We start from the raw sequence: 27419 nt of genomic DNA on the forward strand, positions 1-27419 counted from the left end.
GAGGCAAACATAACAGAGGTCTGCTGCTGTCTTCCCACAGCTCCTGGGATAGCTGCGCCTCTCCTCCGGCCCTCTCTTTCCTTCCCCAAGATAGACAATCTCCGAGAAGGAGAACGTTGGCAGGAAAAAGCAACAGGGGTTCCCATCCAAGGAGGTTCACCACAAATTGGATCCTAACATGGAATAGCAGTCAAGGATGTATTCTGAGCCTCTAGAAAGGATGTTACATCTCAAAGATAACACAACAACTAGGCATCTTGCCTGCTTGACTTAGGGAATCTTCAAAAGGAGTCCCTGAAATGTGCATTCCAGCCCCATGAGAAGATAACCCTTCAAGCAAGGAAGGTTAGTGGAAGGTAGGAGAAGCCAAGGCCCTGAGGCAGGGCTGTAAACATTGTGCTTTTCTAAGGCCAACCTGGTGCATGGCTTTGGCAACTATGGTTACATCTCCAAAAGGTGGTGAAGAATATGTTTTGGGAGGAAAAGAGTCCACATCCTAAAACAAAGCGTGGGGCTACTGTTGAGGGAAGAGGGAGAGAAAATGTTCCTTCTTCAGCCAGGGGCTCTAGGTGGCTCCTTGGGTAAATCCCCCATCATGTTCCACATTCATACTGATACACTGAGCACAAGGAAGGGACTCTTGAACAGGATGGAGGAGTAGTTATGCCTACGTGAGTTTGGTAACGTGGCTCTAAAAAGGGCAGAAACTCTCTTGCAAGGTCAAGAAAGTGACAAAACCTCTCTGGACTTCCTGGTCAAGCCCTCGCTAGCCGGACCCCATAAGCCTCAGGCAGAGACTGCCGTGCCTCGAGGAAAGGCCAGGTGAGCGCAGGCACCAAGTCCTCGTGGGCCACCAGCCCTGAACCTGGCCCCAAGGTACAGCCAAGGAGACTGGGGCTGCACCTCCGTCCGCCTGGAGTTGTGCCTCAGGACCCGTCCTCACCTCAGCAGGTTCTGGGGCAGCCAGCAGCCCTTCCAGGGACCTTGCTCCCAGAGCTGCCAAGGGGAACGGACACCCTCCCTGACAGGACTCTGCTCCCTGCCAGGGCTACTCACCACCATGTGATCTTGAACTCATAGATGGGGCGCTTGCAGTAGTAGTGGTTGATGAGGTGCTTGTCACACACCCCGATGCACTGGTGGTCCACGGTGAGGCCCTGGGCCGAGAGGTCGGTGACCAGGCAGTGCAGCAGGTCATAAACGTCAGCCACGGCCTCCCAGGGCCCGAAAGACACATCCACTTCGCAGTGGTGCTCAAAGAGCTGTCCGTCACTCTCGCTCCGTTCGAAGCGCAGGGAGCTGAGAAGCGGACACTCGTAGGGGGTGATGGGCATCTCCTCCTTGAAGACACAGACCTTGAGCTTGGCAAAGCGGGCCTTCCGCTGGACGGCGCGCAGCCGGGCAATCTCCACGATCCGCTCCAAATGGTCTGCGGGGGTGAACATGTCACCCATCAGTGGGACGGGGGTGGGGAGGGGGGCGGGGCACAGAGCCCCAGTGATGGTGGACCCAAGAGGGAAGAGACAGATCCCTGGGGAAGGGACTCTGGGCCCATAAAGGGCACAAACTTAAACAGGAATCGTGGTTCTGCAGGGCAAAAGGAAACAAAGGGGATGGGATGAGTACCACCCTTCTGAAATGCGATTTGATGACGTTGCAGGCAAGGTGGTCCCTATTTCATCTGAATCTTCCTGCGGGACTGGGAGGGCAGCAGGAAGGGAAGCAGGATCCTCTCCCATCTTGAGTAGGACAGGTGTCTTGGTGAGCCATGACCCACTTGTTCTGGTGGAGACCTCAGCACTGACAGATGCCTCACTACCCTCCCTCCTCACACCCCGACTGCCCCGCACAGTGAACCCCTCACCTTTGTAATAGGGCATGAGTCCCAGAAACGCTTGGCGCACTTTCTCCCCCTTCAGTGGCTGCATGTTCTCCAGCTGCTCCAGGAGAGGCCCGATGGCATAGTACTGGGCCTCTTTGTACACGGCCCGCACGCGCTCCCGAGGTGGCAGGTCCCCCGAGCGCAGGAAATTCAGCACATCTCTGAGCAGGAAGGAAAGAGGGTTGGTGAGAAGGAGTTAATGGATCCGGACAGTGCCACCCAGTGGTTAGAGCACAGGATCTGGACCCAGATGGCCAGCTGTGTAACCTTGGGTAAGTGAACTTAACCTCTCTGTGCCCTTTCTCCTCTGTAAAATGGGGGAAAATAAGAAAACTACCCCATAATGTTATGAGGGGATTAAATAAGTTAATACATAAAAAGTGCTTAGAAAATACCTGGCACAGAGCAAGCCCTCACTAAGTGTTAGTAGTTGTTATTGTATCATTATTATTATAATTATTAAGTATATATAGGAAAAATGGGAAGATATGATATCTAGCCCCTTAATTATATTTTGAATTGAGGTATACAGATAATAGCCAATAAAGGTACACATCTTAATTGTACAGGTCAATTACTTTTGCACGTATGAATATACCCACACAACCACCACATACATCAAGATATAGAACATGTCCATCTAATTAAAGTTTCCCTGTGCCTCTTCCCAGCCAATCACTACAGAGACAATCACTCTAACTTCTATCAACAAAGATTAGTTTTGCCTCTTCTTGAAATGCATGTAAGTGGAATCACACAGTATGTTTTTGGTGCCTGGCTTCTTCCCCTCAACCTAGTGTCTTTGAGATTGATTCCCTATGTCATCATGTGTAGCAGAAGTTTCCTTCCTTTTATCGCTAAGTAGCATACCGTTGTATGAATACACTATAAACTATTTACCCATTCTCCCGTTGATGGACATTTGAATTGTTTCCAGTTGGGGTCTCATAAGAGTAAAGCTGTGACAAACATTCCCTGTAAACTTCTTGTGGACTCAGGCACCGATTCCTCTTGGGTAAACATCAGGAGGAGAATTGTTCGGTCATAAGTGCCTGTTTGACAAAGTGGTTGTAGCATTTTATTCCCACCAGCCACGTGGAAGGGTTCTGCACTCCCCACAGATCCTTGCCATCAGTATCATTCTGTAGCTATACGGAGAAGAGGAATGCCTAACCCTGACACCTGAATAAACTGGCTTCAGGAGTGAACAAAAAATCACATACTGCACCTTCTTAAAATAACAATTCAGTTCTTTTAATTCTCTCTTCAGATTCTTTAGGGCTGAAAGTAATCAGACCCATCACTGGTAGACGTGGGAAGGGCTTTTCTGTGAGGGTGTATCAGTAAACCCCAAGACCAAGCTGTTACCTCAATAGTGAGTCTATGACCATGAAGCAACACCAGCCAACACTCACCAAGTACTAATCTGTGTCAGTCACTATTCAGGAGTTATCCCATTTAATCCTTCCAACGACATGGGGTAAGTGCTTTCTTACGTCCGTTTTATAAATGAGGAAAAAGTGGGGCTCAGAGAGCTTAAGGAACACCCTTGCTAAAGGAGCCACAGCTAGCCAGAGGCCAGATGCAGACACGGGTGACTCCAAATCCACACCCACAGTGGTCCAGACTCCAGTCCAAGCCGCTGTGCACTGATCACAACGGGAAAGTGCCCCAGGTGGAGGCTCAGGCAGCCTCCATGGTGGCTGCTGGGGCTACGTGAGCTCACCCGCAGAGAAACGCCCTAAACCCTATTTTATTTTATCTGAATCTTTCCACAGCTCCATAGGCTGCTGATGAATCTTAGGCCACTGGAGTCCAGCAGCCTGAGGATAAACACCACAACATCCCGCTTGCTGCCATGCCCTTGCCTGGCCCTGCCACTCTCCAGCTGTGGCCACCTGGGTATGGGCGCATCAGCCTAGGCCCAAACCGGGTTCCCCCTCCCCGTCACTCCTTCGAAAATCAGTCCTCTAGGATCGTAAGCAAATCTTGGTGAGTCCTGAAAAACATAACCCCGGGCAAGGCCCAGCGAAGAGTGCTGTGGGAGCTGCCAGCGGGCCGAGCACTTTCCTCTCCCAAACAGCCTGCAAACAAAAATCTTTTTATAGCTCTGCAGAGCGATGTGACACTTTGTTTTCTCAGCACTGGAGGCAGCTGACCGCCCAATGGGGAAACCCAGATGCTTCAGAGCAAATTATTTGACGAGGCTCCTTTCTGAGGATGAAAATGACCCTTCTCCCAGTGTGGGGAATCCTACTTGGAGGCCGGCACAGAGACGTAGTGGTTGGAGGGTCTCCTTTTGTTCAAGGTCAAAGGCCATGTTAGTTCTCCAGTCATCTCCAAAGTTAGACGGATGGGGCAAAGAGTTTCAGCCACATACTCTGAAAGGACCTGGCCAGGGGTCACACCAAGCCTCTTTATTTAATCCACATGACAGGCCTGCAAGGCAGCTATAATTACTTCTCATTTCACAAACAAGGAAACCAAAACATAAAGTCTTTAAATTGTTTATCTGTAAGGTTTTCAGAAGTCCTCTCTTGGGAAGGGCTATCTTTTTTTGAGATTGTGTTGTTCCATGTTTTACTGTTAAAATGACAGTAACAATTGAAAGTGGGGTTTTTTGTGTGTTTTTGCTGTTGTTGTTTCGTTTTGGGGGGGTTTTTTTTTGGCTGCACGGTGCGGTACACAGGATCTTAGTTCCCCCACCAGGAATTGAACCTGTGCCCTCTGCAGTGGAAGCATGGAGTGTTAACCACTGAACCGCCAGGGAAGTCCCTGAAGGTGTTTTTCTTTTTAAAGACTTGGCAAAATTACAGGATGGCAACCCTATGTTGGCCCTTCCCTCACCTTTTTTTGTCCTATTTATTTGTTTCAAACTATTGAAAGAATTTTGGGAGCCACTGCCACACCCCATGTTTCTCCCTAACAGCGATGCCGAGCCCCAGAATCTGGATCTGATGGTCTTCTCCCAGAAGCTGTGTTGGAACTCCCCTGCCTCTCGGTGCGGTCACACCTATTCCACAGGGATGACAACTTCCCAGTCTTAATTTGCATAGCAGAGAATCAGTTTCATCACATCCAGCCAATGTGTGTCACCTGGGATTTCTCCGGCTGTCCTTGCCTCCTCTGGGAAAGAAACTAAGAATTCTGATCCAATGCAATATGCACATTTATTAAATTCCACCAGCAGGTTATCTCCTCTTCTAGGTGTTATGGAAGACATCAAAGTCCCATGCCCAAGCCCGGGCTGCTCACTTGCTAGGACCCTGCAGTTGATGGCAGAGGGAGGAACGTACCCGAAGTGCGCACCGTCCCGATCAATGAAGTAGCGGCCCTCGGCATCCGTGGGGATGTAGTGCCGCCCGCTGAACATGGCCGCCAGCATGGTGTCCTCGTAGCGCCGCAAGGTGGACAGGCGTGTGGTGAAGTGAGCCCCTCCGATGTTAAGGGGGACAACCTCAGGGAACTGGGGAGGAATCACCGGCACTTTTAGTCCCACGGTGGGGAGGCAAGCCGGGGCTGCCCCGTCTGCCGCCTTCCTGGGTCTGATGAGCGCTACCCAAGGCCCAAACCCAGGCATCTTTCTGACCGCTTCTCTCCCCTCCCTTTCCCTGCATTCATCAATTACCAAGTCCTCCCCATCCTCCCACAGCTCTTAAATCAGGTCTCTGCACCGCAGTCCTACAATCTCTGCTCTAGAGTTCAAAGCCTTTACTGTCCTCCTTCCACTTCCTGAACTCCCCACCTTTGTGCCCTTGCTCATGCTGTCTTCTCCGTCCCCAGCGCTCCTGCCACCCTCCCTCTCTCTGTCCATCCAGCAAATGCAATGGCCCCATCTGGCAGTGTGCGCTGTTCACTGCACAGGGGCACCTGCGTGAGCGGGGTCTGCCAGCCCAGCTGTACACCCTTTTGCTAATTCACACCAAGGAGCCATATCGGTTAGCAGCATCCACTCATTCTGAGAGCTTCTATTCAAGGTCCCCTACTCCGTGAGCATTTCTGCTCTGTTGTCCTTTGCCTGCCCCAAGACAGGGTCCACTGAACACTCCCGCCATTGTGCCTTCACTGTAGCCACGTTCTCCTGTATAACAGAGCTCTGCACAACGGGAGCTTTGTGCTATCGGTCGTTATTATTGCCCAAGTTTCCCGAGGGCAGGAACAGCATCTTGTTCACCTATCCTGAGGACACCCAGAGCAGGGCCCACAGATGTTTGTTGAATAATGCCAGGCATCCACTCCTCATCCTCTGTACCTCTCCACTTCTCTCCTTAATCTGTGCAGGGAGATTAGTGCCCAGTCCAGCTACAGTTCTGGAGGCAAGGGCAGGGAATGATGGTACCTACATTTGCCCTGAGAAGCTCTAGGGTCTCCCTAAAATGCTCAGGACCTTTATTTATTTTTTTAAATCTCTTTCACTGTTTGTGGTTTTGAAAGAAATGAGGCCAGTTCTCCCTAATTTTCCCACAAACCTCCTCCAGATTAACTAGAATTTTATCCCAGTGCATACTTTTCAATATTACGACATCTCTCTGGCTCTGTGAAAGTCTATGTGTATTTATCTAGACAGTCCTTTTTCCCAACTTTCAAATTCTTTGTGAAATAAAGTAGGATACAAATACATTACATCAAAGTTGCCCAGTGTCTTGTGCAGTGCCTGGCTCATAGTAAAGCCCCAAATATGCACTGAATGAATGGATGAATGAAATGGACGGGCACTTACAGTTCTGTGAATGTAGGTACTGTTACTCTTCTGCACCCAGAGGACAGGAAATGCCTTCTGCTTATTCTATAGCTAGCTCCTCTAAAACTATTTTATGTGCATACCAAGGACCCCAATATTATTTGGAGATAATAATAGTTTACATTACTCACATGGAGCCATGTAATTTGTGAAAGAGCTGGCACTGGAGTGCTGGCCTATGGTCTCTGGGTCCTGTGCTTTTTTCCTCAAGCCACACCGTCTCACCAGTGACAGTGCACAAAAAATGGCACCCTGGGTCTCCAACGGTTCCCTTCTTTTTTTTTTTTTTTTTTTTTCCAATTACAAAGAGTCCTTCTGGAGATTTGCCCATTTTCACAACTGCCCCACGATGTTTAGAGTACTGGTTCGTAACCAAAGAGGACACTACAGTTTCCAGAGAGCCTCACCCAGCCCCATCGTGCCCCTCTGGGTCTCAGTCTCTTCACCTAGGACTCCACAGGTCATGTCTGCCACTACCTTAGCCCCTACCTCCTAGCCTCTGTCTTCACTGCCCAGCAGAGCCCCACCTTCCCTCCTTTCCCTTCTCTTGAGGGTCATTTCAGGTGTTCGTGTGACGGTGTCACATGCCTTAAGTAAGACCAGTGCATCACAGCACAGCAGCTAGGAGGGAAAGCCATGGAGGTGTCAGGTGAGTGAGGCCACATCTATTAACTGGCCTGCTTCTTATCTGCACACAGCCCGTAACCCCACTCTCTGGGCAGCCGGAGACTGGGTTTGGGCAACCACTGAGGCCTCCTCTTGGATTCTCTAGGAGACACTATCATCTCTTGGGGCTCCAAGGGCCCCTTCCCCCGGCCTACCCTCCCTCCTCCAGTAGGTAAGGTGGGACATAGGGATGGGAGTACCAACCCTGCAGGCAGTGAATCCTGGAAGGAGGGGGATGGGAGGGCCAGGTGCCGCCTGGGGCAGGGAAGACACACCTGGTGCATTTGGGGGGGGGGTAGGGTGGTGGGTGGGAGCGGGGTGGGCAGGGGAGCACGGCTCCTCTGGCGCCGCCCTCGGCCCGACCCCCACCCCTGCCTCAGCGCTGCAGCGTTGCTCACATCCCAAGGTCAGCTCTGCCTGGCACCGGCTCCTCCCCCCGCGCCCCTTCCCGCACCCCCGCACGCCCTCGGTCCAGGTACCTCCTGCGGCAGGAGAGGCAGTGCGTGCCCCGCCTGCGTGGCTGTCGGGGTGGCCGGCTCCAGAAAGTCGTCTTCGGCGTCGGAGCTGGACATGGCACCGTCCGGGCGACGGCTGTCTGGCTCCCGCCCCGTGACTACCACCATCCCTCTGGCTCTGGGCAGTGGGCGCGGCTTCAGGCGGGCGGGAGGGCGGCGGCCCGGGTACTAGCACCCAGCAGCGCCTGGCATGACGCGGCGCGGCCGACGGGCGGGGCCGGAGGGGCGGAGAGCGCAGCGCGCGCGGGCCGGAGGGCCGTCGCTCCCTCAGCGCCGACGGGCTCGCCGACCACCCTGACGACCGCAGGGCGACCGGCCTGACCCGGTCGCCTCCCGTTATTGGCCGAACCCCCGCTGGCTTCCTCCCCTGATTGGCAGGAAGCTCGCCCAATCGCAGAGCAGGCAGCGCTTTCAGCCAGCGTCTAAGTGGCCACCGGAGCCGGACCGGCTGGCCTGCCCTGCTCTGATTGGCCCTCTGGCCAGCAGGCGCGCCCTCTCCAGCCAGCTAACACTGGCTCGGTGCGCTGGGTGCGCGCGAGGCCCCCACCTCTAAGCCAGGCCTTCTTATAGGCTTGGGGAGTGGCTCCCGCGTCCAGGTCAACACCTAGAAACCTGAGACGAGAGAGGGCTAGTGACTTAATCGTTCGTACGTTTCCAGGGCAACGGGTCCTGTGCATCCCTGGGCGTCGAAGGCCAGGGAAATCTGGGAGGACCAGGTCACCTCAATGGAGAGCCTGAGCATCCTTTCCTGGAGGATTGTGAGCGAGGACGGCTGAGGTCACTGAGGTTGTAGGAGAGGAAGGGCAGCACTGCGACAGGGGCTGGCTCTCCTCTAACCACAAGGGTAAAACCTGGGTCTCCAGTCTTTCCTGATTGACTCAAGCAGCAGTCCGAAAAAGGAAACTCAAAATAGGGGCAGTTGAGTTCAATTAAGGATGACAGTGACTCTCCACCCTCTATGTGTCAGTTCTTCCGCTGGGCACCTGGAGACACAGATGGAAACAGGCCCTGTCCAAAGAAGCTCACAGGCTGCTGAGGCAGAGTCCAGCCTGGTCCAACACATCTGTCAGCAGCCTTGGATGCTGTGTCCCCTGGCATGACAGGGTCAGCTCAGAGACTCTCCTAGGGGGCCAAGGTTTTAGCTCTTCAAACCATTTTTACACCCAGTTCCTCATTTGAATCTCACATTGTTGTGACAGAAAAGGAAACTGAGTCCTAGAAGATTAGAACAGCTTCAGGGAGGTCAGCCGTGAGCAAGAGCCACAGCACTTCCTCTTTGGACCAATCACACTCCCAGCTGTTAGGAGTCTCCTAGGTCAGTGTTTTCTCCAAATATACTTGCATCAAAAGCACTGGAGGGAGAACTTGTTAAAATACAGATTCCCAGCCCTACCTCCAGAGAATCTGATTTAGTCCATCTGGGATGAAGCCCTTGAATTTGCATTCCTAACAAACTCCCAGGTAATTTTTTTTTAATATTTATTTATTTGGTTGAGCCAGGTCTTAGTTGCAGCACGTGGGCCCCTTAGTTGCGGCAGGCGGGCGCCTTAGTTGTAGCATGCAAACTCTTAGTTGCGGCATGCGTGTGGAATCTAGTTCCCTGACTGGGTATCCAACCTGGGCTCCCTGCATTGGGAGCACGGAGTCTTATCCACTGCACCACCAGGGAAGTCCCACTCTAGGTAATTCCGATGCTGCAAGTCCTTGAATCACATTTTGAATGGCACTGCCCTAAAGAAGGCCCCCTGAGGCCATCTCTTAGCTATCACTACCTGCTCCAGCCTTTCTCAACAATATCTATAACAAAATTTCCTCTTTCCATCCTTTGGATGTTTCAGCTGTAATAGAAACTGCAATCAAAAGTGGCTTTAATAATAGGAGAATTTTATTATCTTACATAACAAGAAGTCTGAGTAGATTCTGGGTTGGTTCATTAAGTAACGCAACAAGGAGTTACCTGGACCAGCTTCCTTCCATTTACCCACTCTGCCAGATGACCCCTCCTCCTCTAGGAATCCATATGAGGAAACCAGAGAGCTAAGGTCTATCAGAGTGATATCCTACACCTTAAAGCGAGGCTGTATAAAGAGAATGGGACAGGAGCCCCAGAGGCTCAGGAGGTAGGAAAATCCATGTGCAATCACGGTTACGTTACTGAATGTGTTGGAGTTTTCATCTTCCTCTACGGCTGAGGATTTCCTTCAGGAATATAGTTTCCCAGTTGGTTCTGTTTACACGGTGGGGAGAAGTCCAAGGGCAGCCGCCTGGAATGAGGACTTGCTGACTGAGTAGGCAGGGGTTGGAGCAGGCGTTCTGGGAAAGCAGGGCAGTTTGCTGGCAGTGGCCATCCCCACCCTGCAGTGAAATGACTTCCAGGCCAGTTCGCTTGAGGGCTGTAGGGAAGGGTCAGTGAGCCTCGGCGGGGGGGGGGGTGGGGGGTGGGGTGGGGGTGGGGATGGGTAGCACATGGCCGCGCAGAGGTGTGGGCTGCTCTCAGAACACGAGCACTTATAGCCCTGGGATTACTTTTCCTCCAGGAGTCAACCAAAAAAAGAGTCCTACAGGCATGGAGTCCTGAGATTAGTCAATTGGATTCTGTTCTCCATGCCTCACCAAAGAAAAAACCTTTTGAATGGCAACAGATTAACAAAGTGCTGATTCAGCTACTGAATTTTTTCTCCGATTCTAATTTATTCAACAATAAAGGAAATGAAAACGGTAACAAAAGCATCCATCTTCTTTTCCTTCCAGTTGGAGGACTCGCCTTTCCTTTCTCTCCCAGCCTTGAGGAGGAGGTTGTTTGCCAGCAGCTTCCCAAGGCACGGAAGCTTGGCTAAGGGCCCACTTGCTCTCAACCCAGCTCAGCTCTCCCCCAGCCTCTGACACACCCCCATTCGTTAACCACTGCTGTTCTGTCTCCTGGACTTCTCTTCGCACAGCGCACGGGGTAAATGTGGCCGATGTTCAGATTGCCTCTCACATCTCTTTTCTGAGCCCCTGTCCCCACCACCACCCCAGTGTGCCTCACTGAATGCTAGAACCTTGAAATCTAAAAGCTGCTTGTCTCATGGTACCTTGTATCCTGGGTTCCACAGGTGACCTAACTTCACCAAGCAGATCCCTGCACTTGAGATTTGGAGGGGGAAAGTGAACACTGAGTTGGAGGCCAGGCTTCTTGCTCTTTCGGTGGACAAGTTTGGATATGGAAGTGTTAAAAACGTTTCCTTTTTGCTGTGGCTGTAGCAGATGTCCCATGTTGGTCTTTGCCTTCCTGGGCGTCAGAAAGCAGGGTGGGGCATCCATTTTACTGTCTCATTACTCTCTGTAATCAACCTCCAAGGTCCAGCACAATGCCTGGCATATAGTAGCAACTCAGTAGATGAATACATGAAAGAAATTTGTGCTGTGATCACATTCAAAGAGTTACCTCTCCATGTAGATTTTTTTCTCATGTATTTTATTGGTATTATTAGTATATTAGGGGCATGGATTGTTGCTGGTATCATAGAGGTAGGGAATTCCAGGATGCCATCATGCTGGGCTGGTGGGAAGGGGCTCCCCTCAAGTTGTGAGAGGTCCTAGGGGTGTTATTCAGAGCAGAACATTTGTGGGGGGGGGCTCTTTGGTTTGGAGTACACACTGGTAACCATGGATGTTTTCACTGTGCAAGATGATATGGGCCCCAAAAGTGCTCTCACCCCAAGCTCTTTATAGGTAAGCTTTTGATGTTGTTTTTCATTTATTACTTAATTATAATAAAAACAAATAACATAAAATATAGATGCAAAAATAACTCACATCCAACAGCACAAACTAACACAACACTGTAAATCAACTATACTCTAATAAAAATTAATTTAAAAAAATAACTCACATCCAGAATTCAATGAAAATAGTGTTTTATTTATGTGGTTTCAGCGTCCACAGTTGTCCTACCAACTGCTGCCTATTACTCTCTCATCCCTTGTGTCTCTAAGGGAGCTCTTGTTCCAGTCACCTCTGGAAGCATTATGGTCAAACCCCACTGGTGGCTGGGTGAGTATCTTGGAGCCACATCCCCAATCTTCCCTCCCATCCCCATGGCCCATTTGTGTGGCATTTCCACTGGTCTATCAGTTCAGGTTTAAGCACTTCACAGTTTAAATATCTATTATTCAATATGATTCCATCAAGTGGAAAAATAATTTAGCTGGAAATATAATCCCCTGTACCCTGACAAGAAGTACCCTATCTCTTAGTGTCCTCATCTCTTGGGGCCTCTCCACCATTCCACAGCCTTTCTTCCCTCGGGTACCCACACCCACTTAGACACTGCCTTGGATTTGAGGCTGGGAGTGGCCTGCTTCTCTGAGGCAGTAAAAAAGTATCAGAGAAAAACAACTTGCCATTTGGGGGCTTCCTAGCTGCTAATATTTGTTCTGACATTTGTTTGGAACTGCCAGCTAAGAGTCCTTTGGTGAAACATTAAAATATCCTGAGGCAATATAGAATGAAAATAATCTATAAGAGTAGGGGTCTGAAAACGTTTTTTTTTTTTTTTTCTTTTTTTAAGGCCATGCTGTGTGGCATGTGGGATCTTAGTTCCCCAACCGGGGATTGAACCCATGACCCCTCAAGTGGAAGCGTGGAGTCTTAACCACTGAACTGCCAGGGAAGTCCCTGTAAAGGGCCAGAGAGTAAATATTTTTAGCTTAGCAGGCCACAGTCTTTGTCTCTACTCAACTCTGCTGCTGTTGAAGAAAAGCTGCCATACACAAGACATAGGTGATGTCATAGGTTATGTCATAAATTATGTTGTAAGACATAAATGGTGTGGTCAGATTTGACCCAATGGCTGTAGTTTAGCAACCCCTACACAAGAGAAATAGATCAATTCTAAGTGCATTGTGATCTTTTCAAATGTGCTCCATCTAAATGTCCTAATAGCTAATACTCAGCTTCATTTCTTGTTTTTTTAAAAATTTTTCTTCTTCTTCTTGTTTTTTTTTAAACAAACCTTTGTGTCGAGGGTTGACTTTCAATAGATCTCAGCACAGCTTCATTTCTAATTCAAGTCTCATTTACTCATTTGTGAAAAACAACCAATAGCCAAGTCTTCAGATTATTAACATTACTAATTTTTCATCAAAAGAAGTAGCTAAATGAGACTTACCAGAAAATAAATGAACTGAAAGTCCACGTTAAGTCTCACTAGATGGGTAGGCTTGGCTAAGTTACAGCACTACTCTAGACCCCCGATTTTATCTCTAAGATTAGGCCGGTTCAATTTCGATTTCTCTTTTCTAAAAAACTCTCATTGTTTTTCACTTTTTTACTTAAAGTAATTCATGTCGAATCTAGAAAACAGAGTTGAGCACAAAGAAAATAAGAATTCCCCAAAACTCCAACATGAAGAGATAACAAGGGACACTGGCACATGTCCTTTCTGTTTTCTATCAATTTAGTGACTCTAGTTTTCGGTCTACCCTTTCAATCATAAAAGTGGGAGCACACTAAACAGCTTTGTGATTTCAAATTTTCACTTAATGTAACATGAACATTTTTCCTGTTATGAAATATTTTTCTACAATATTGTATTAGCTGAAGAGTATTCTGTTACGTGGATGTACCATAATTCATTTAACTAAGCCCCCCCCTTTTGTTAAGTTTTTTTCCAGTTTTTTGTTTCTATAAACTTCATTGCAACGGACATCTTTGTAGAGAAAGCTTTGCACACCTTTGTGATATATTTCCCTAATTTCCCTAATTATATTTCCCTAATTCTTGTAACTTTTAACACTTTTTCATACGTTCAGCAGTTATTCCATGTTTGACCAACAGAGGGCATTTAAGGCTTTCCTTCTCAGGGCAAGGCCACAGCCATTTCTACAGTATACAACAACAAAAATAGTGGTTTTATTGTGAAGAATGATTCAATTTTGGATGTTCAGTGATAATCAGCAAACTCCAAAGGGAGAATCAAAGTATTTATTTTTCTGTCTAGCCAGAATCACCCTCACCCCCCCAAAAAACCCTCAAATGATGAGCTTTGTTAGGACTTAGACCCAAAATGAATAAAAATGATCTTTTGCTCAGAATAACAAAGTGACTGCTCTGCTTTATGCAAAGGCCTAAATTCCCTGCAGAAGACTGTTGGATAGTGACAAACAATCAGGAAAGGGAACTCAATGCTGAAAATACTGACCTTGCCAGAGAAAAGCTCAGACAGCCCCCAGGATCAGTAGCTCCCTAGAAAAACAAATTTTGGGGCAACACTGAATGGAGTCCTGCCTAGACTATTACTTACCCATCACCTACTAAGCCAGGTTGTCGTAGGTAATACTATAGGTTTTGTTAGATAAGCTTGAAATAATTGTTTTCTGTACATTTTTCTTGATTTTCACCAAGACCATAAATTCCCAAGGGCAGCAATCTGCCTATACTTCTTAGCACAACAATTATACCTAGCAAATTACTAAGTATAAGGGAGGTATTTAAATAGTTGTCACCCAATGCTAATGACAAGTTTTTATTCTAGTATAAAGATGATTACTGAGAGGTAGAATGGTGGTTAAGGGTGTAGGCTCTGGAGCCAGGTTGCCTGTATTTGTATTCTGATCCCGTCACTTACTAGCTGGTCTAGAAAGCTGGTACTGCCTCCCAAGCCAATGTCTATAAAATGCAGGTAGTGACAGTACCTACCTCAGACGGTGATTTTGAGAATTAAATGAGTTTAAACATGTAAACTCAGGCACAGGATCTAGACAATGAGAAGCTGTTGATAAACGTTTCTAGAAGGATTACGTGGCTAAGTGATTACTAAGATTTTTTTCTCTCATTTAAAAATTCTCTGATTCTTCATGGATGATGCTCTCTCTAGCCTCCTCCTGCAGCCACTGAGGACGCCAGCCTCTCCCTGGCTCCACAGGCTCACCCGCTGGCTACAGCCATGGCTGTGCTGGCCCTGGGCAGCTCTCTGATCTTCACAGGCAACACATCTACCCTGGTCCCTTACTCCGTTATCAATTTTTATTTAATTAAAAAAATATTTATTTATTTTATTTTTGGCTGCGTTGGGTCTTAGCTGCGGCACTTGGGATCTGCAGTGCGTGGGCCCTTCCTTGCGGCACGTGGGCTCCAGACTGGGCAGGCTCAGTAGTTGTGGCGCGCGGGTTTAGTTGCCCCGCGGCACGTGGGATCTTAGTTCCCCAACCAGGGATCGAACCTGCGTCCCCTGCATTGGAAGGCGGATTCTTAACCACTGGACCACCAGGGAAGTCCCCCAGTTACCAATTTTTAAATTTTACTCCAGGCATCCTTCATTTGTTTGGCAGGAATTCCATTTGATTCCATCAAATCACAACATCTCACAAATATAGTCATCTTCCTACAGGTCTTCTAAGGTGTCACATGGAACAGAAATGCTTTGCTTCGCAGGGCTCAAGAGAAATGTGCTCAGACCAGAAAGAAGGCTTTGTGAAGGAGGGAATGTCAACAGGGAGGGAGATATCACAGCATCTGCTTCTCCGGGCCAGTTGTGCAGTGGTTTCTTCTTTCCCGAGTCAGCTGTTTTTGTGCGGTGGTTCTCTGCCCTTTTCCTATTCCAATACATTCCCACTCATGACAGTGGAGTCTCCAGGGGTGGGCAGGCGTAGGGAATAAAAATTCTTATGTTCACCTAGGGGCGAGTATTGGAGTCAGGATGGGTTATAGTTTAGAAATGTCCTCGCCTCCCATTCTGATAGGCTCTAGAGGGATATGTGACCTCCTCCCTACAATGCTGGTAACATAAGACTAACACAGGAAATAAGCAAAAAACCAAAACCAAGAACAAATTATGTTATGCTGAAGCTGATTTTATTGCTATCTGGAGGCTGGAGCAGTAACTAGAGCAGTAACAAGAAATGGGACTTACAACAGCTGAGCCCTTAACAGGGCTGGGATTTCCCAGGGAGAGGGGAGAGGGATTAGGTTTCTGGGCATCTGGAAGAAGCAGAAAGCAGAGTGTAAGGAGACAGGGAAGAGGTGTACTGTTCACAAGGGGGTGGTGAGGCTACATTGCAGAGACAGAACAGTTTACATGTAACGTGTGAGGCATCGGAGAATCAAAGAAGGTTTTTGAACAAAAGAGTGACTTAAGACACAGTGCTGAACAAAGGATTGATGTGGCAGCAGTATTAATTTTCAGTTGAAGGGAACACGGCTAGGGGCGTGGAGCGGAAAGAAGGATACTAGAGTCAGGCTTAGATACCAGGTCACCACTGTGGCAGTAGCTGAGGGGCCTTGTGTACGTGGCTTGACCTGGCTGAGCCTCTGTTTCTTCATCTGAAAATGATATGTTAGAAGTTTCTGTCTGGGAGGATTAATCATTTACTAAATATTTTACTAGGTTCTTACAATGTGCCAGACATTCTGCTAGGTGTCAGGGGTACAAAAATGGACAAGAAAAGACACAGTCTCTGTCTTCCAGGAACTTACCATCTAGTATAAGAGATAGACAATTTAAGAAGTTAAGAAACATTAAAAACTGTAAAGTGTGATAAGGTGATATTGTGAATAAGGCAGGCAGGAAGGGGATCAGGGAAAGTCTTTCTGAGGAATTAGAATTTATGGAGACCAGAGAATTGAGAAGGAAAGAGAAGAACAGGATTCTGAGACAAAAGGATGGTAGCAGGTCTCTCTGAAATAAATTATAGCAAAAACTTCACTAAGAAATTATGATGTATAGAGGGGAATATCTAAAATACAGCAACTGAAGAAACTGTTTATCAGATAATTATCTGATAGGTCTTATTGCTTCTCAGAAATCACAGTAATGAAAACATGTAAACTACCAGTGCTTCACATTTAAAGCTTTTATTTTGAAAAATAAAATACAAAAGTCATCAAGTTGTAAATGTATGTGGTAATTCCTCAACTTCTCAGAAACAATACAATGAATTATTTAAATAATTAAGATATTTAATATTATCCACATCAATACATTTAAACAGGTACAAGTGTTCTACAAAACATTAGAACATGTACAGACAACCTATTCCAAGATGAAACTACCCAATTTTGCTTACAGAATCCCATCTTTAAACCCTCCCCTTGAAAACAAAGTTTGGAATCTGGTAAGAAAAGATGAGGACCAGAGCAGTTTTAAGAGAAAGCACACATCCTCTCTGGGCTCCTTCTCCACAGGGCCGTGCACGTAATCAAGAGCACTGTACTCGGGAAGAAGCAGGTCACTCAGGAGGGTCCGAATGTGTGCTGACATCCCACCCTCTCAGTGGGAAGCGACTGGCAAATGAGAAGGAGATTCGGGCCATGGTACCTATACTCCACTGATCTCAGCAGGGGACAGCCATTCCTAGAAACAGCCAGTCCTAGAAACTTCTCTGCTGCTGAAAAGGCAGCAGTCTTCCCTAGGGCAAACAAACAGAATGTGTTACAGGTATGCAGTCAGTTTGTTCTCCCCTGCATGACACCGCCTCCTTTCCAGCTGTGGGCCTGGCACAAGCCAGGTAGACAGGTAGGGGGATGGACCATTATGAGAACAGCTGCCTCAGGACTACCAGAGAGGCACACTCTCCCTCAGTCTGGGATGCTTTTAGATGCCTGCCAGTGGCTTCGATGTGCAACACAAAAGGATGGCAGCCAAAGCAAGGGCTGTTCCTGCCCATTTCTAAATGACTGCAACTGTCATCTGCAACTGAAGCTACTGCAGGGGCACTGACAGGGACGTCAAACGTCCAGGGGTCGAACATGCTGACTCAGTATGAAAAAGTGGATACTGAGATTCTTTAAAGGAAGCTTTAGGAAACACAGTGACTGTCGTTCATATGCCAAAGGGATCCAAAAGACAAGAGAAAGACTATGATTTGTCTTGAGATGCTTTGATGTCTTCCTGGCTTCTCCCGAGTCCTTCTCTCATTGCACGTGGGCACCTACAAGCCTCGATAAGCAAACAAGGATGAAATGCTGCTGTGGAGGCCACTCAAGGCTGGAGTCCACTGACACTGCATTCTGTCTTGTAAAACAGCTGGTCAGTAATGAATCCCTGTATGCATGTTTCCAGGAGGGAATTTATCTATACTTTTTTTTTTTTTTTCCCGTACGTGGGCCTCTCACTGCTGTGGCCTCTCCCGTCGCGGAGCACAGGCTCCGGACGCGCAGGCCCAGCAGCCATGGCCCACGTGCCCAGCCGCTCTGCGGCATGCGGGATCCTCCCGGACCGGGGCATGAACCCACGTCCCCTGCATCGGCAGGCGGACTCTCAACCACTGCGCCACCAGGGAAGCACTATCTATACTTTTGAAAGTATTTTTGAATAAACAAAATTATCCAAGGCCTGATAACGGCTGTTATACCTGTATGCTCATCGAGTTGAAGTCTACATTTAGCATTTGCTTCTTAGCAAAAAAGGCAATCATAATTCCTAAAACCTATGAATATTAACTCACTGCCATCCGTGATTTTGACTTGGCATAGCAGCATTCATGTGTCTTTTCTATCTATAATCTATTAGCACACAGCAAGTCATAAGAACCCCTTATTCAAATCAAATTATTCAATCTCAATTTTCTCAACAGTAGAAGAGGAATAATATCACCTACTTGCCAGAGTGGTTTGAAACTTGAATGAAATCATTCATATATGTATATATATGAATAATATATATATTTATTATAGATATCATATAATATATCCTATATCATATATATACTATATATATATATGATGCTTGGTATTTTACACCTGGTATGGAGTACACACTCAATACATGGTTATTATATAAAATAAAAATAAAACAGCAAACAAAACTATAAGAAAAAAACAGATTTTATTTTTTACTTTTTTATAATAGGTTTTCTTTTTATTTATTTTAGTATTTTATTTTATTTTACTTTATTTAATTTTTTTCCCCACACTGCACGGCTGTGGAACCTTACTTCCTCGACCAGGGATCAAACCCTGCCCCCTGTAGTGGAAGCACGGAGCCCTAACTCCTTGGCTGCTAGGGAATTCCCAGGAAAAATCATATTTTAAAGAAAGCTTTTCAAGTTCCAAATGATCTAAGGCATAACCAAAATATTCAGAGCAAAACAGAATCTTAAGAAAGTGTGGGATAGGGGTGTGAGGTCTGAGCAGCCATGTCAGGAGGTCTAGGTTCAGAAACCAGCTTTGCCACTAATTGGCTGGTATCCCTGGACATGCACCTGATGATTACTCAGATAGAAAGGGCTGATAAGTCCTGCTCCACACTGTAGCCTTTAACTACGATGACACAACATAGGTTACAAACATTAAGACAGCATAATGCAACAGCAAGGTTGAAAAACCAACCAGGCAACTCCCGAACATATTAGCGCAAAAACATCTGCACATCCAGCATGCAGAGGAAGCAGCACAGGGTGGTGAAAGAATCCCCGGCTGGATGTCAGGAGACGGTGCTCTTTAGCCTTGGGTTTTTCCGACCTATGATGTGAACTTGACAAATCCTCTCTCTAGGATCAGTTTCCTTATCAGTAAACAGGTGGTTGAGGTTGATGGTCTTCAGGTTTCTTTCAGCTAAAATATTTTATCATTTTAAACCCCTCCTCATACTGAAAATAATAACTAACACTGTTTGAGTGCTTACTATGTGCCAGGCTTCTGGCAGACATTATCATGGTTAATTCTACCACTCTCTTATTAACATCGTCCTCATTTTACAGATGCAGAAACTAAGACACAGAGAAGTTAAGTAACTTGCTCAATGGCACACAGAGCCGAGATTCCAAAGCAGGTGAACTGACCCCAGGGCTGTGCCCTCCACCTGCTGTGCTGCCTCCCAAGAGCCTGAGCAGTGAAACCCAAAGACCCAGCAATGTCCCCAACCTCACCTCAAGTATGCAAGAGGTTCCTGGCTCTGTTATTCCACTTGCTCAGTCTGTGGAAGGAAGCAAAAGATGTTTTAACGTTGGTTAGCATGAGAAGTGACTGCTCTTGTCAAAATATCAGGTGTAGCTTGCAGGCTGTGATCAGAGACTTTCTAATGAATTCCGTCTGCTACTGTTGTATAATAAAGAAGATGACTGGCCTTTGGCTCTCGTTCCTGGTAGGGAGACTCTAAATCCTTGGAATTTTCCAGGTAACAGGAGTGTCTTTGTTATTCATGAGCCCCTTAGATCATACCTGAGTTTCTGCTAAGAGATGAGATGACTCAGGATGAGGGCTGGTCACCAGGAAGACCAACCTGTGATTTGAGGGTTGGGGCTCTGAGCCAGCCCAGCTTCTGGGAAGGGGACTATGACTGGGGATTGAGTTCAATTCCATGCCAATGAGTCAATCAATCATGCCTATGTACTTAGACTTCAGTAAAAACTCTGGATGCCGAAGTTCAGTGGAGCGCCCTGGTTGGTGATCATGCTGATGTGCTCTGAGGGAGAAGTACACTGATTCCACAGGGAATGGGCACAGAAACTCTGAGTCTGAGACTCTCCCAGACCTTGTCCTATGTGTCTCTTCATTTGGTTGGTCTTGAATTGTTTCCTTTATAACAAAACTATATATATATATTTTTTGGCCACACCGTGTGGCTTGCGGGATCTTAGTTCCCCCACCAGTGATCGAATCCGGGCCCCCGGCAGTGGAAGTGCAGAGTCCTAACCACTGGACGCCAGGGAATTCCCAAGACTATAATCTTAAGTATAGCACTTTCCTGAGTTTTGTCAGAATTCTAGCTAAATGTAATCCTGAGAGTTCTGTGTGCTTCAGTTTTCTCATGTATTAGACATTAAATAAAAGCCTTTTATAGGCTTTTTTCTAGTATGTGTGTGATACATTAAATGAAACTAACCAGAGCGGGGCTTGAAGTGCCTATGTTAAGTCTTTTGCCCAATTTTTTATTACCTTTTCCTTATTTATTTGTAGGAATTCTCTATACTGATGAATCTTTTGTTTCAAAAATTTCCCCCCCTTAAGGTGTCCTTTTTTACTGTCTTTATGATGCTTTCTAATAAGTAAATGTTCTCAATTTTAATGTAGCCCAAATTATCCATTTTAAAATTAATGATCCATAAAAAGAAACAAAATTGAGTTATTTGTAGTGAGGTGCATGGACCTAGAGTCTGTCATACAGAGTGAAGTAAGTCAGAAAGAGAAAAACAAATACCGTATGCTAACACATACATATGGAATCTAAAAAAAAAAAAATGGTTATGAAGAACCTAGGGGCAGGACAGGAATAATGATGCAGATGTAGAGAATGGACTTGAGGACATGGGGAGGGGGAAGGGTAAGCTGGGACGAAGTAAGAGAGTGGCATGGACTAATATATACACTACCAAATGTAAAACAGATAGCTAGTGGAAAGCAGCCGCATAACACAGGGAGATCAGCTCGGTGTTTTGTGACCACCTAGAGGGGTGGGATAGGGAGGGTGGAGACACAAGAGGAAGGAGAAATGGGGATATATGTATATGTATAGCTGATTCACTTTGTTATAAAGCAGAAACTAACACACTATTGTAAAGCAATTATACTCCAATAAAGATGTTTAAATAAATAAATTAATTAAATTAAATTAATGATCAGTATTTTTTATAACTCACTTAAGAAACCCCTCTCTCTTAAGGTCATGAAGATATTCTCCTTTATTGCCTCCTAGAAACTTTATTATTTTGCCTTTCACATTTAGGCCTATAACCAACCTGGAAATGATTTTTATGTATGCTGTGAAGCAGGGGTGTCCCTTTAGTTTTAGTCTCAAATTCCCTTTCTTGACTCCTTCAGACTTGCTATGCAAAACAGCCTTTGGATTTGACATTTCTTCAAGACTCTCCCTCTTGGATTATTCTCTGGCTCCAGTTACCATAGCCTGTAAGTGAGTGACAACTTGTTCACGAATCCATCCAGGTTTCTGGCACATCTTGCCCAGCCAAGGCTCAGGGCCCCTGTGCCCCTTTGTCTGCAAAAGCTGATCAGAGTCTTTTGGATAGATAAGGAGTTCCTCTGAGAAGATCTTTTTTTTTCCTCTGACTCTTGAGGCCTTATTTCAATTTCTCACACATAAAAGTAATTCAGTGGACATTTTTAAATAAATGAATGAATGGATGGGTTAAAATTAAATATGTTAATAAGCATATACCATGAAAGTAGTTTAAAATACTCAAGTAATATGTATCAGTTATTGATGGTTGTTATGAGACAAGGATCTGAGAAGACAGAGCCTTCAATCCTGGTGTGAGACACAGCTGCTCTTACAGAGAAGCCCAGGTACTCTAGGCTTGCTTTAGGCAACACGACTTCACACAATCTGTGAGGTTCCCCTCAACAACCCAGATCTGGAACACTTTTAGAAACTGAGTTCAGTGCTGGGTCTTCATTTCCTATTAACAAGCTAATCACTGATAGCAGCAGCCTGGAGGCAACATGTATTATCACCATGCTGGACAGGGAAGTCTTCTGCTGGACTCAGGCTGTAGTCATTGATTTCTTCCCACTACTGCATAGGAATGGCAGGTGATGCGCTCACGCAGGACACTCTGGGCTACTCTAGGCCTGTCGGCCGTAACGTCACCTATTTCTCTTCAACTCAAGAAACAATATTGGAATCCAAGTAAGCGACAGTGTGACATTACAAGGAGAACTCTGGATCTGTTTTAATTAATTTTCTAAAAAGTAAAAGTTATAAACTTCAAACTCATACCATCCATTCCCAACTTGGGGGACTTAGCAGTTGAGGGTCAATGGCTGTGTGTATAATGTATTCACAAGTCTTCTAGGCTCCAAATGAGAAAAATGAAAAGGCCATGGATGTATATGTAATAAGAACAAAGGGTGGCTATACATTCTTATTTCAAGTTAGGTATCAGAAGCCTGGAGCAGATTCACCAAGGCAGGCTCCTTATATGTGGAATACTGTGTGGCTTGTGGGCGACCTCAAGCAATCAGATTTTAGTTATCAATAAAGTATTTCCCTACTCTTGGAAGACACTGAGCCCGCTGAAATTCAGACTGTGTTAAATTGTTAAATTTAACAAATCTGTTTAACACAGACTGTTAAAACCAACAATTACCAGAAGCCAGTCTTTCTTTCTTTTTTCTGTTTTTTAACATCTTTATTGGAGTATAATTGCTTTACAATGGTGTGTTAGCTTCTGCTTTATAACAAAGTGAATCAGCTATACATATACATATATCCCCACATCTCCTCCCTCTGGCGTCTCCCTCCCACCCTCTCTATCCCACCCCTCTAGGTGGTCACAAAGCACCGAGCTGATATCCCTGCAGAAGCCAGTCTTTCTACCACCAGCACATAGCATTATCTCTTTGAAAAGATTACTTCAATGCAAGAGCCCATCTATTATTGTATATCAAGAGGAGGAAGCAGACACAGTACCTGAGGTTTTCCTTTAAGAAATTCAGGTAGCTGAAATTCTCCTTTATAGACCTGGAAAAACAAAGCCAAGCATGAGTTTAAGGAAACAGGTATTGTCATCATCACTTTGGGATGCTTGCAAGGACTGATAGTGGATGGGTTCACTGCTTCATTTTTGGCAAGTTTTAGAACGGGAGGGAAGCCCGTCAGTTCAGAAGCAGCCTGAGTTGAGGACTGAGTGAAATCCCTATTCACTCTGACCCCACTTGCTCTACTTTTGCCTGGGTGCTCCCAACTTGTGGGCTGGCTGGGAGAGGGCGTAGAGTCTCTGAAGAAGAAAGAAAAGCATCCTAACATTCCAAGTTACAATCATTTTAGCTGAGAGAGAAAGCAAGCCCAAGCCTTCTCTCTCCAGCAACCAACACAGAATTCACATAATTTAGGAATAGGCTCCTCCTGATTTCCTTCTGACATCTCCAACCTTACAACTCTGGATTTAATTCAGCTTTACTTTTCTTAATGTACCCAATATTCCCATAATAATTTGAATATTAGGTGGTTCTTAAAATGATATATACTTTTAACCTTATAAAATCTTATAATTAAAAACTTACTCTTTTCAACATATAAAAGTATGTTTCTAATAGCAGCAATAATTAGGAAATAGTTTTTTAAAAGGTGTGTAAGATGTTTACATAGAAAACTATAAAATATTATTGAGAGAAATTAAAGACCAAATAAATAGAGAGACATACCACTTTCAGGGGTTGTACATTCAACATAGTAAAGCTGTCCATTCTCCTCAAAGGATTTCCAATAAAAATTCTAGCATGCTTTTTTGGGGTAGGGGTAGGGGTAGGGATAGGGGTAGGAATAATTTCAAGCTGATTGTAAAAGTTTTATGGAAATGCATAGGGCCAAGAATAATCAAGGTAATCTTAAAAAGAACAAAGTGGAAGGACTTATTCTATCATAATAGAATATTATACACCTATACATACAAAAAACATAGCTATAATCAAGACGGTAAGGTTTTGGCACGAGGATAGACAAATATATTAATGAAACAACATGAAGAGTCCAGAAACAGACCCCCATTTAGAGATAACTGGTTTGTGACAAAGGTGGCACTGCAGAGCGGTACAGTCAGAACGAATAAATAAATGTGTTTATCGATATAAGGACATACCATACTGCAATTTTAAAAATGAACTGCTACTAAACCAACAATGTAGATGAATCCCAACACATAATGATGAGAAGAAACAAGCCAGATCTCCAAAAATAATATACTATTGACACATGTCTCCATTTAAAACTTTTAAAGCCCAAAAGTAGGCAAAGCAACTCTGATGTTAGAAATCGGGATACTGTTTACTCTGGGGAGGAGCAGGGTGGTGGTGATTGGCAGGGGGATGAGAGAGGCTTCCAGCGTGCTGGTAGTTTTCTGTCTTGATATGGGTAGCGATTATAAAGATGTGTTCATTTTGTGATCATTTATTGAGCTATGACTTGGATACTTTTCTCTACGTACGTTACACTTCAATAACAAAACAAGCCAGTAGCTTAGGAATTTACTACTCTCGCTCTGTCTTGCTCTCTCTTTCACACACACATACACACATACTTTAAGTGCAAAGATGTTTGTTTCAACACTGTCAACAACAGAAAAAAACTGGGAACTATTCATGTCAATCAAGAGTGAAGAAAGTCTCCATCAGCTACAGTTTGATAACTGCTGGACTCGAGAAACTACAGGAAGAAACTATGGATTGTCATTGGGAAGAGAGTCACTGGGTAGCCCCTCAGAGCACAAAGAAATCCTCTAAATGATGAATACTAAAGCCTACAGACCTAAAGGATTTTTACTTGGTCATAAGTTGACTGATCCACTTCTAAAAGTAGCAGTATTCCTTCTGAGATTGAGAGAATGAATGTACTGTTTTCCTGTCTCTTTCTCTGCAATTTCTAAAACGTGGTCTATTCCTTAGGGTCACTGCTACAGTTCTAGGAAGGCTAAATTAAAGCAGAGCGAAGAGGCTTATGCCTCTAAAAGTAGCAGTATTCCTTCTGAGATTGAGAGAATGAATGTACTGTTTTCCTGTCTCTTTCTCTGCAATTTCTAAAACCTGGTCTATTCCTTAGGGTCACTGCTACAGTTCTAGGAAGGCTAAATTAAAGCAGAGCGAAGAGGCTTATGCATATTTCTTTAGATATGCATCACGCTGGAAGCTGAGGTGAGTGCAGGATAACAACAATGCAGCTGTTAGGAGTGCCTTGAAACCTTCATACCCTCAAAGAGTCCCAGGTCACTGGAGGGTTGGCCTAACTGCTCCCTGAAGAAGCTGCATGTCAGAATCCTGTTTGCTTTACCCCAGCACCACAGTCCAGAGAGTGTTCCAGCTTTCTTCATTTCCCCCCAGTTTTACTGAGATATAATTGACATATAACACTGTATTCCTGTTCCAGCTTTCTGATGTAGGAAGTGTGTGTGTATCATGTTAACACTGACTTCCACTGTGCCTGTCTCTACTATCTGTGGGACAAGCAGACACTATATCCAAAGCAGGGGCTCAAGCCATTAGAATAGGTTTTTTGTTTTTGCTTTTTACCAGATTCTCAAGTGTCTTTCCTTCTCCCTCTATTCAGGGAACTGAGTCCCAACCCCCATCCTCCAAGTCTCTAAGCATAAGCTGCTCAGGCCTAGGGTCCTGTGCCTTGGCTCCTTTACCGAACCAGAACAAGTTTGTTTGCCCCAGTGCTTCTTCCAGTGTTAGTGGGTTTGGTCCCTAAGAAACTTTTCTTACATTCCTCACATCCTCTCAGAAACCAACTCTCCTCTCTCTTAGCTAGCCTCTTCTGCTAGAATTCAAGCAGAAGGTTCAACGCAAGCCCACGGGGTCATACAGCTAGTGAGTGGCAGAGTGAGGCTCAGAAGGCCCTGGCTCAGCACTCTCCCATTATACCACGCTCTTTGCATTTTACTACTATTAGCAAATCTAACTGTTAAATTTTCCCTTCTCTTTTTGGTTTGTTGTAAGGCATGACAGAAAATACGAGTGGGAACATTAAATATTATAAGTGTCTTCCAGAAATCAACAGTTCCAGAGAGGTAAGGCTTACATGAAAGGGGGGAAAAACCAAAACCTTAAATATGTGATGTTACAAATGTAATAAAAAAAAAAGGGGGGGTTCAGGATAAGACATCAGACAAAAGGCTCAATCAAAAAATAAGTCGGGGGCTTCCCGGGTGGTGCAGTGGTTGAGAGTCTGCCTGCCGATGCAGGGGACGCAGGTTCGTGCCCCGGTCCAGGAAGATCCCATATGCCGCGGAGCGGCTGGGCCTGTGAGCCATGGCCGCTGAGCCTGCGCAACCAGAGCCTGTGCTCCACCACGGGAGAGGCCACAACAGTGAGAGGCCCACGTACCGCAAAAAAAAAAAATAAGTGGGAAGCTGTCTCCTCTCATTATCCTTTAGGGAAAAAGTGCTTCAAAATTTAGCAACTACAGTACTGACAAAAAGAACGCTTTCTACTGACAAAGCAGTTCCTATTTAGTGCAGGAAACCAAGTACGGCAAAGTTAGGAGTGGAATTTCCTCTGGCTAAAGGAACAGTGTTTCTGGACATACTAATCTCTGGTACTAATGAACTGAGGATTTTGCTAGACAGAAATGAGCTAGGCAGTCAGAATCCAAATGCTCCTACAGAGCCCTCCCACCTCAAGCACTGAAGAACAACAAAAGTAGGCTTCTGATTTAGAGGGTGCATTGGCAATAAAAATAATACGAACAGCAGCTAAACTTTATTATTTTCTCTGCACCAGGTTAGTGTTGAGCATGCGTTTCACATTTATCACCTTATCGAATCCCACAATCTCCTGAGGGAGGTATTATTCTCTTTTTACAGATGAAGCAACTGAGGCACAGAGAAATTAATTTGTCCAGTGTAGTGAAATGGGAGGCTACTAAGTACCATGATGGGGCTTAGATTTTAAAAGGGTCACCCTAATTGCTCTGTTTAGACTGTAAAGGGCCAAGGACAGAAGTGCGGAGGCAACAGCAGTAATCCAGACAAGACAGGATGACAAGGAGGCAGTGGTGGAGGTGGTGAGAAGTGGTACGTTTGTGGATTTTCTTTTCCTAATCATGTCTAGATTTCCTAACAGACTGGATGTGGAATGTGAGAGAGCAAAGGGGAGTCAAGGATGACTCCAAGGCTTTTGGCCTAAGCAACTACCAACTGGAAATATGAAGCTGCCATCAACTCAGTTGGGAAAGGTCCTGGAT

At 45.7% G+C, this 27419-nt stretch overlaps 2 protein-coding genes across 6 annotated transcripts in view; both read right to left on the bottom strand.

Annotated features, from left to right (window-relative positions):
• Positions 1-101: 101 nt before the first annotated feature.
• On the bottom strand, positions 102-8159 carry KCTD7 (potassium channel tetramerization domain containing 7). Of its 2 annotated transcripts, XM_089895830.1 has the most exons (5): positions 7769-8054; positions 5179-5348; positions 1865-2043; positions 1058-1429; positions 102-315 (listed from the first exon to the last, which is right to left on the bottom strand). In XM_089895830.1, exons 1-5 carry the CDS (start codon positions 7910-7912, stop codon positions 224-226), a joined length of 957 nt encoding a protein of 318 aa, XP_089751956.1. In that variant the 5' UTR covers positions 7913-8054; the 3' UTR covers positions 102-223. The 2 variants fall into 2 exon arrangements, with proteins under 2 accessions (XP_089751956.1, XP_022443862.2); XM_022588154.3 differs by lacking the exon at positions 102-315 and having other exon boundaries at positions 1053-1429; positions 7769-8159.
• A 6713-nt stretch (positions 8160-14872) lies between these two features.
• TPST1 (tyrosylprotein sulfotransferase 1) overlaps positions 14873-27419 on the bottom strand; it is a 120957-nt gene continuing 108410 nt past the window's right edge. For 2 of the 4 annotated variants that reach the window (XM_089895835.1, XM_022588166.3), the window contains 3 exons: positions 23154-23204; positions 19654-19700; positions 18595-19339 (listed from right to left, as the gene is read on the bottom strand). In XM_089895835.1, coding sequence (XP_089751961.1) covers positions 19655-19700; positions 23154-23204 — 97 coding nt within the window. In that variant the 3' untranslated portion in view covers positions 18595-19339; position 19654. Of the gene's footprint in view, positions 17194-18594; positions 19340-19653; positions 19701-23153; positions 23205-27419 lie in introns of those variants that run through there. The other 2 variants (XM_089895834.1, XM_022588163.3) reach the window with 2 other exon arrangements.

This window comes from Delphinapterus leucas, chromosome 15 (assembly GCF_059928025.1).
Source record: "Delphinapterus leucas isolate spDelLeu-1000000601 "Yukka" chromosome 15, BTC_Dleu_Yukka2, whole genome shotgun sequence".
Taxonomy (NCBI): Eukaryota; Metazoa; Chordata; class Mammalia; order Artiodactyla; family Monodontidae; genus Delphinapterus; species Delphinapterus leucas.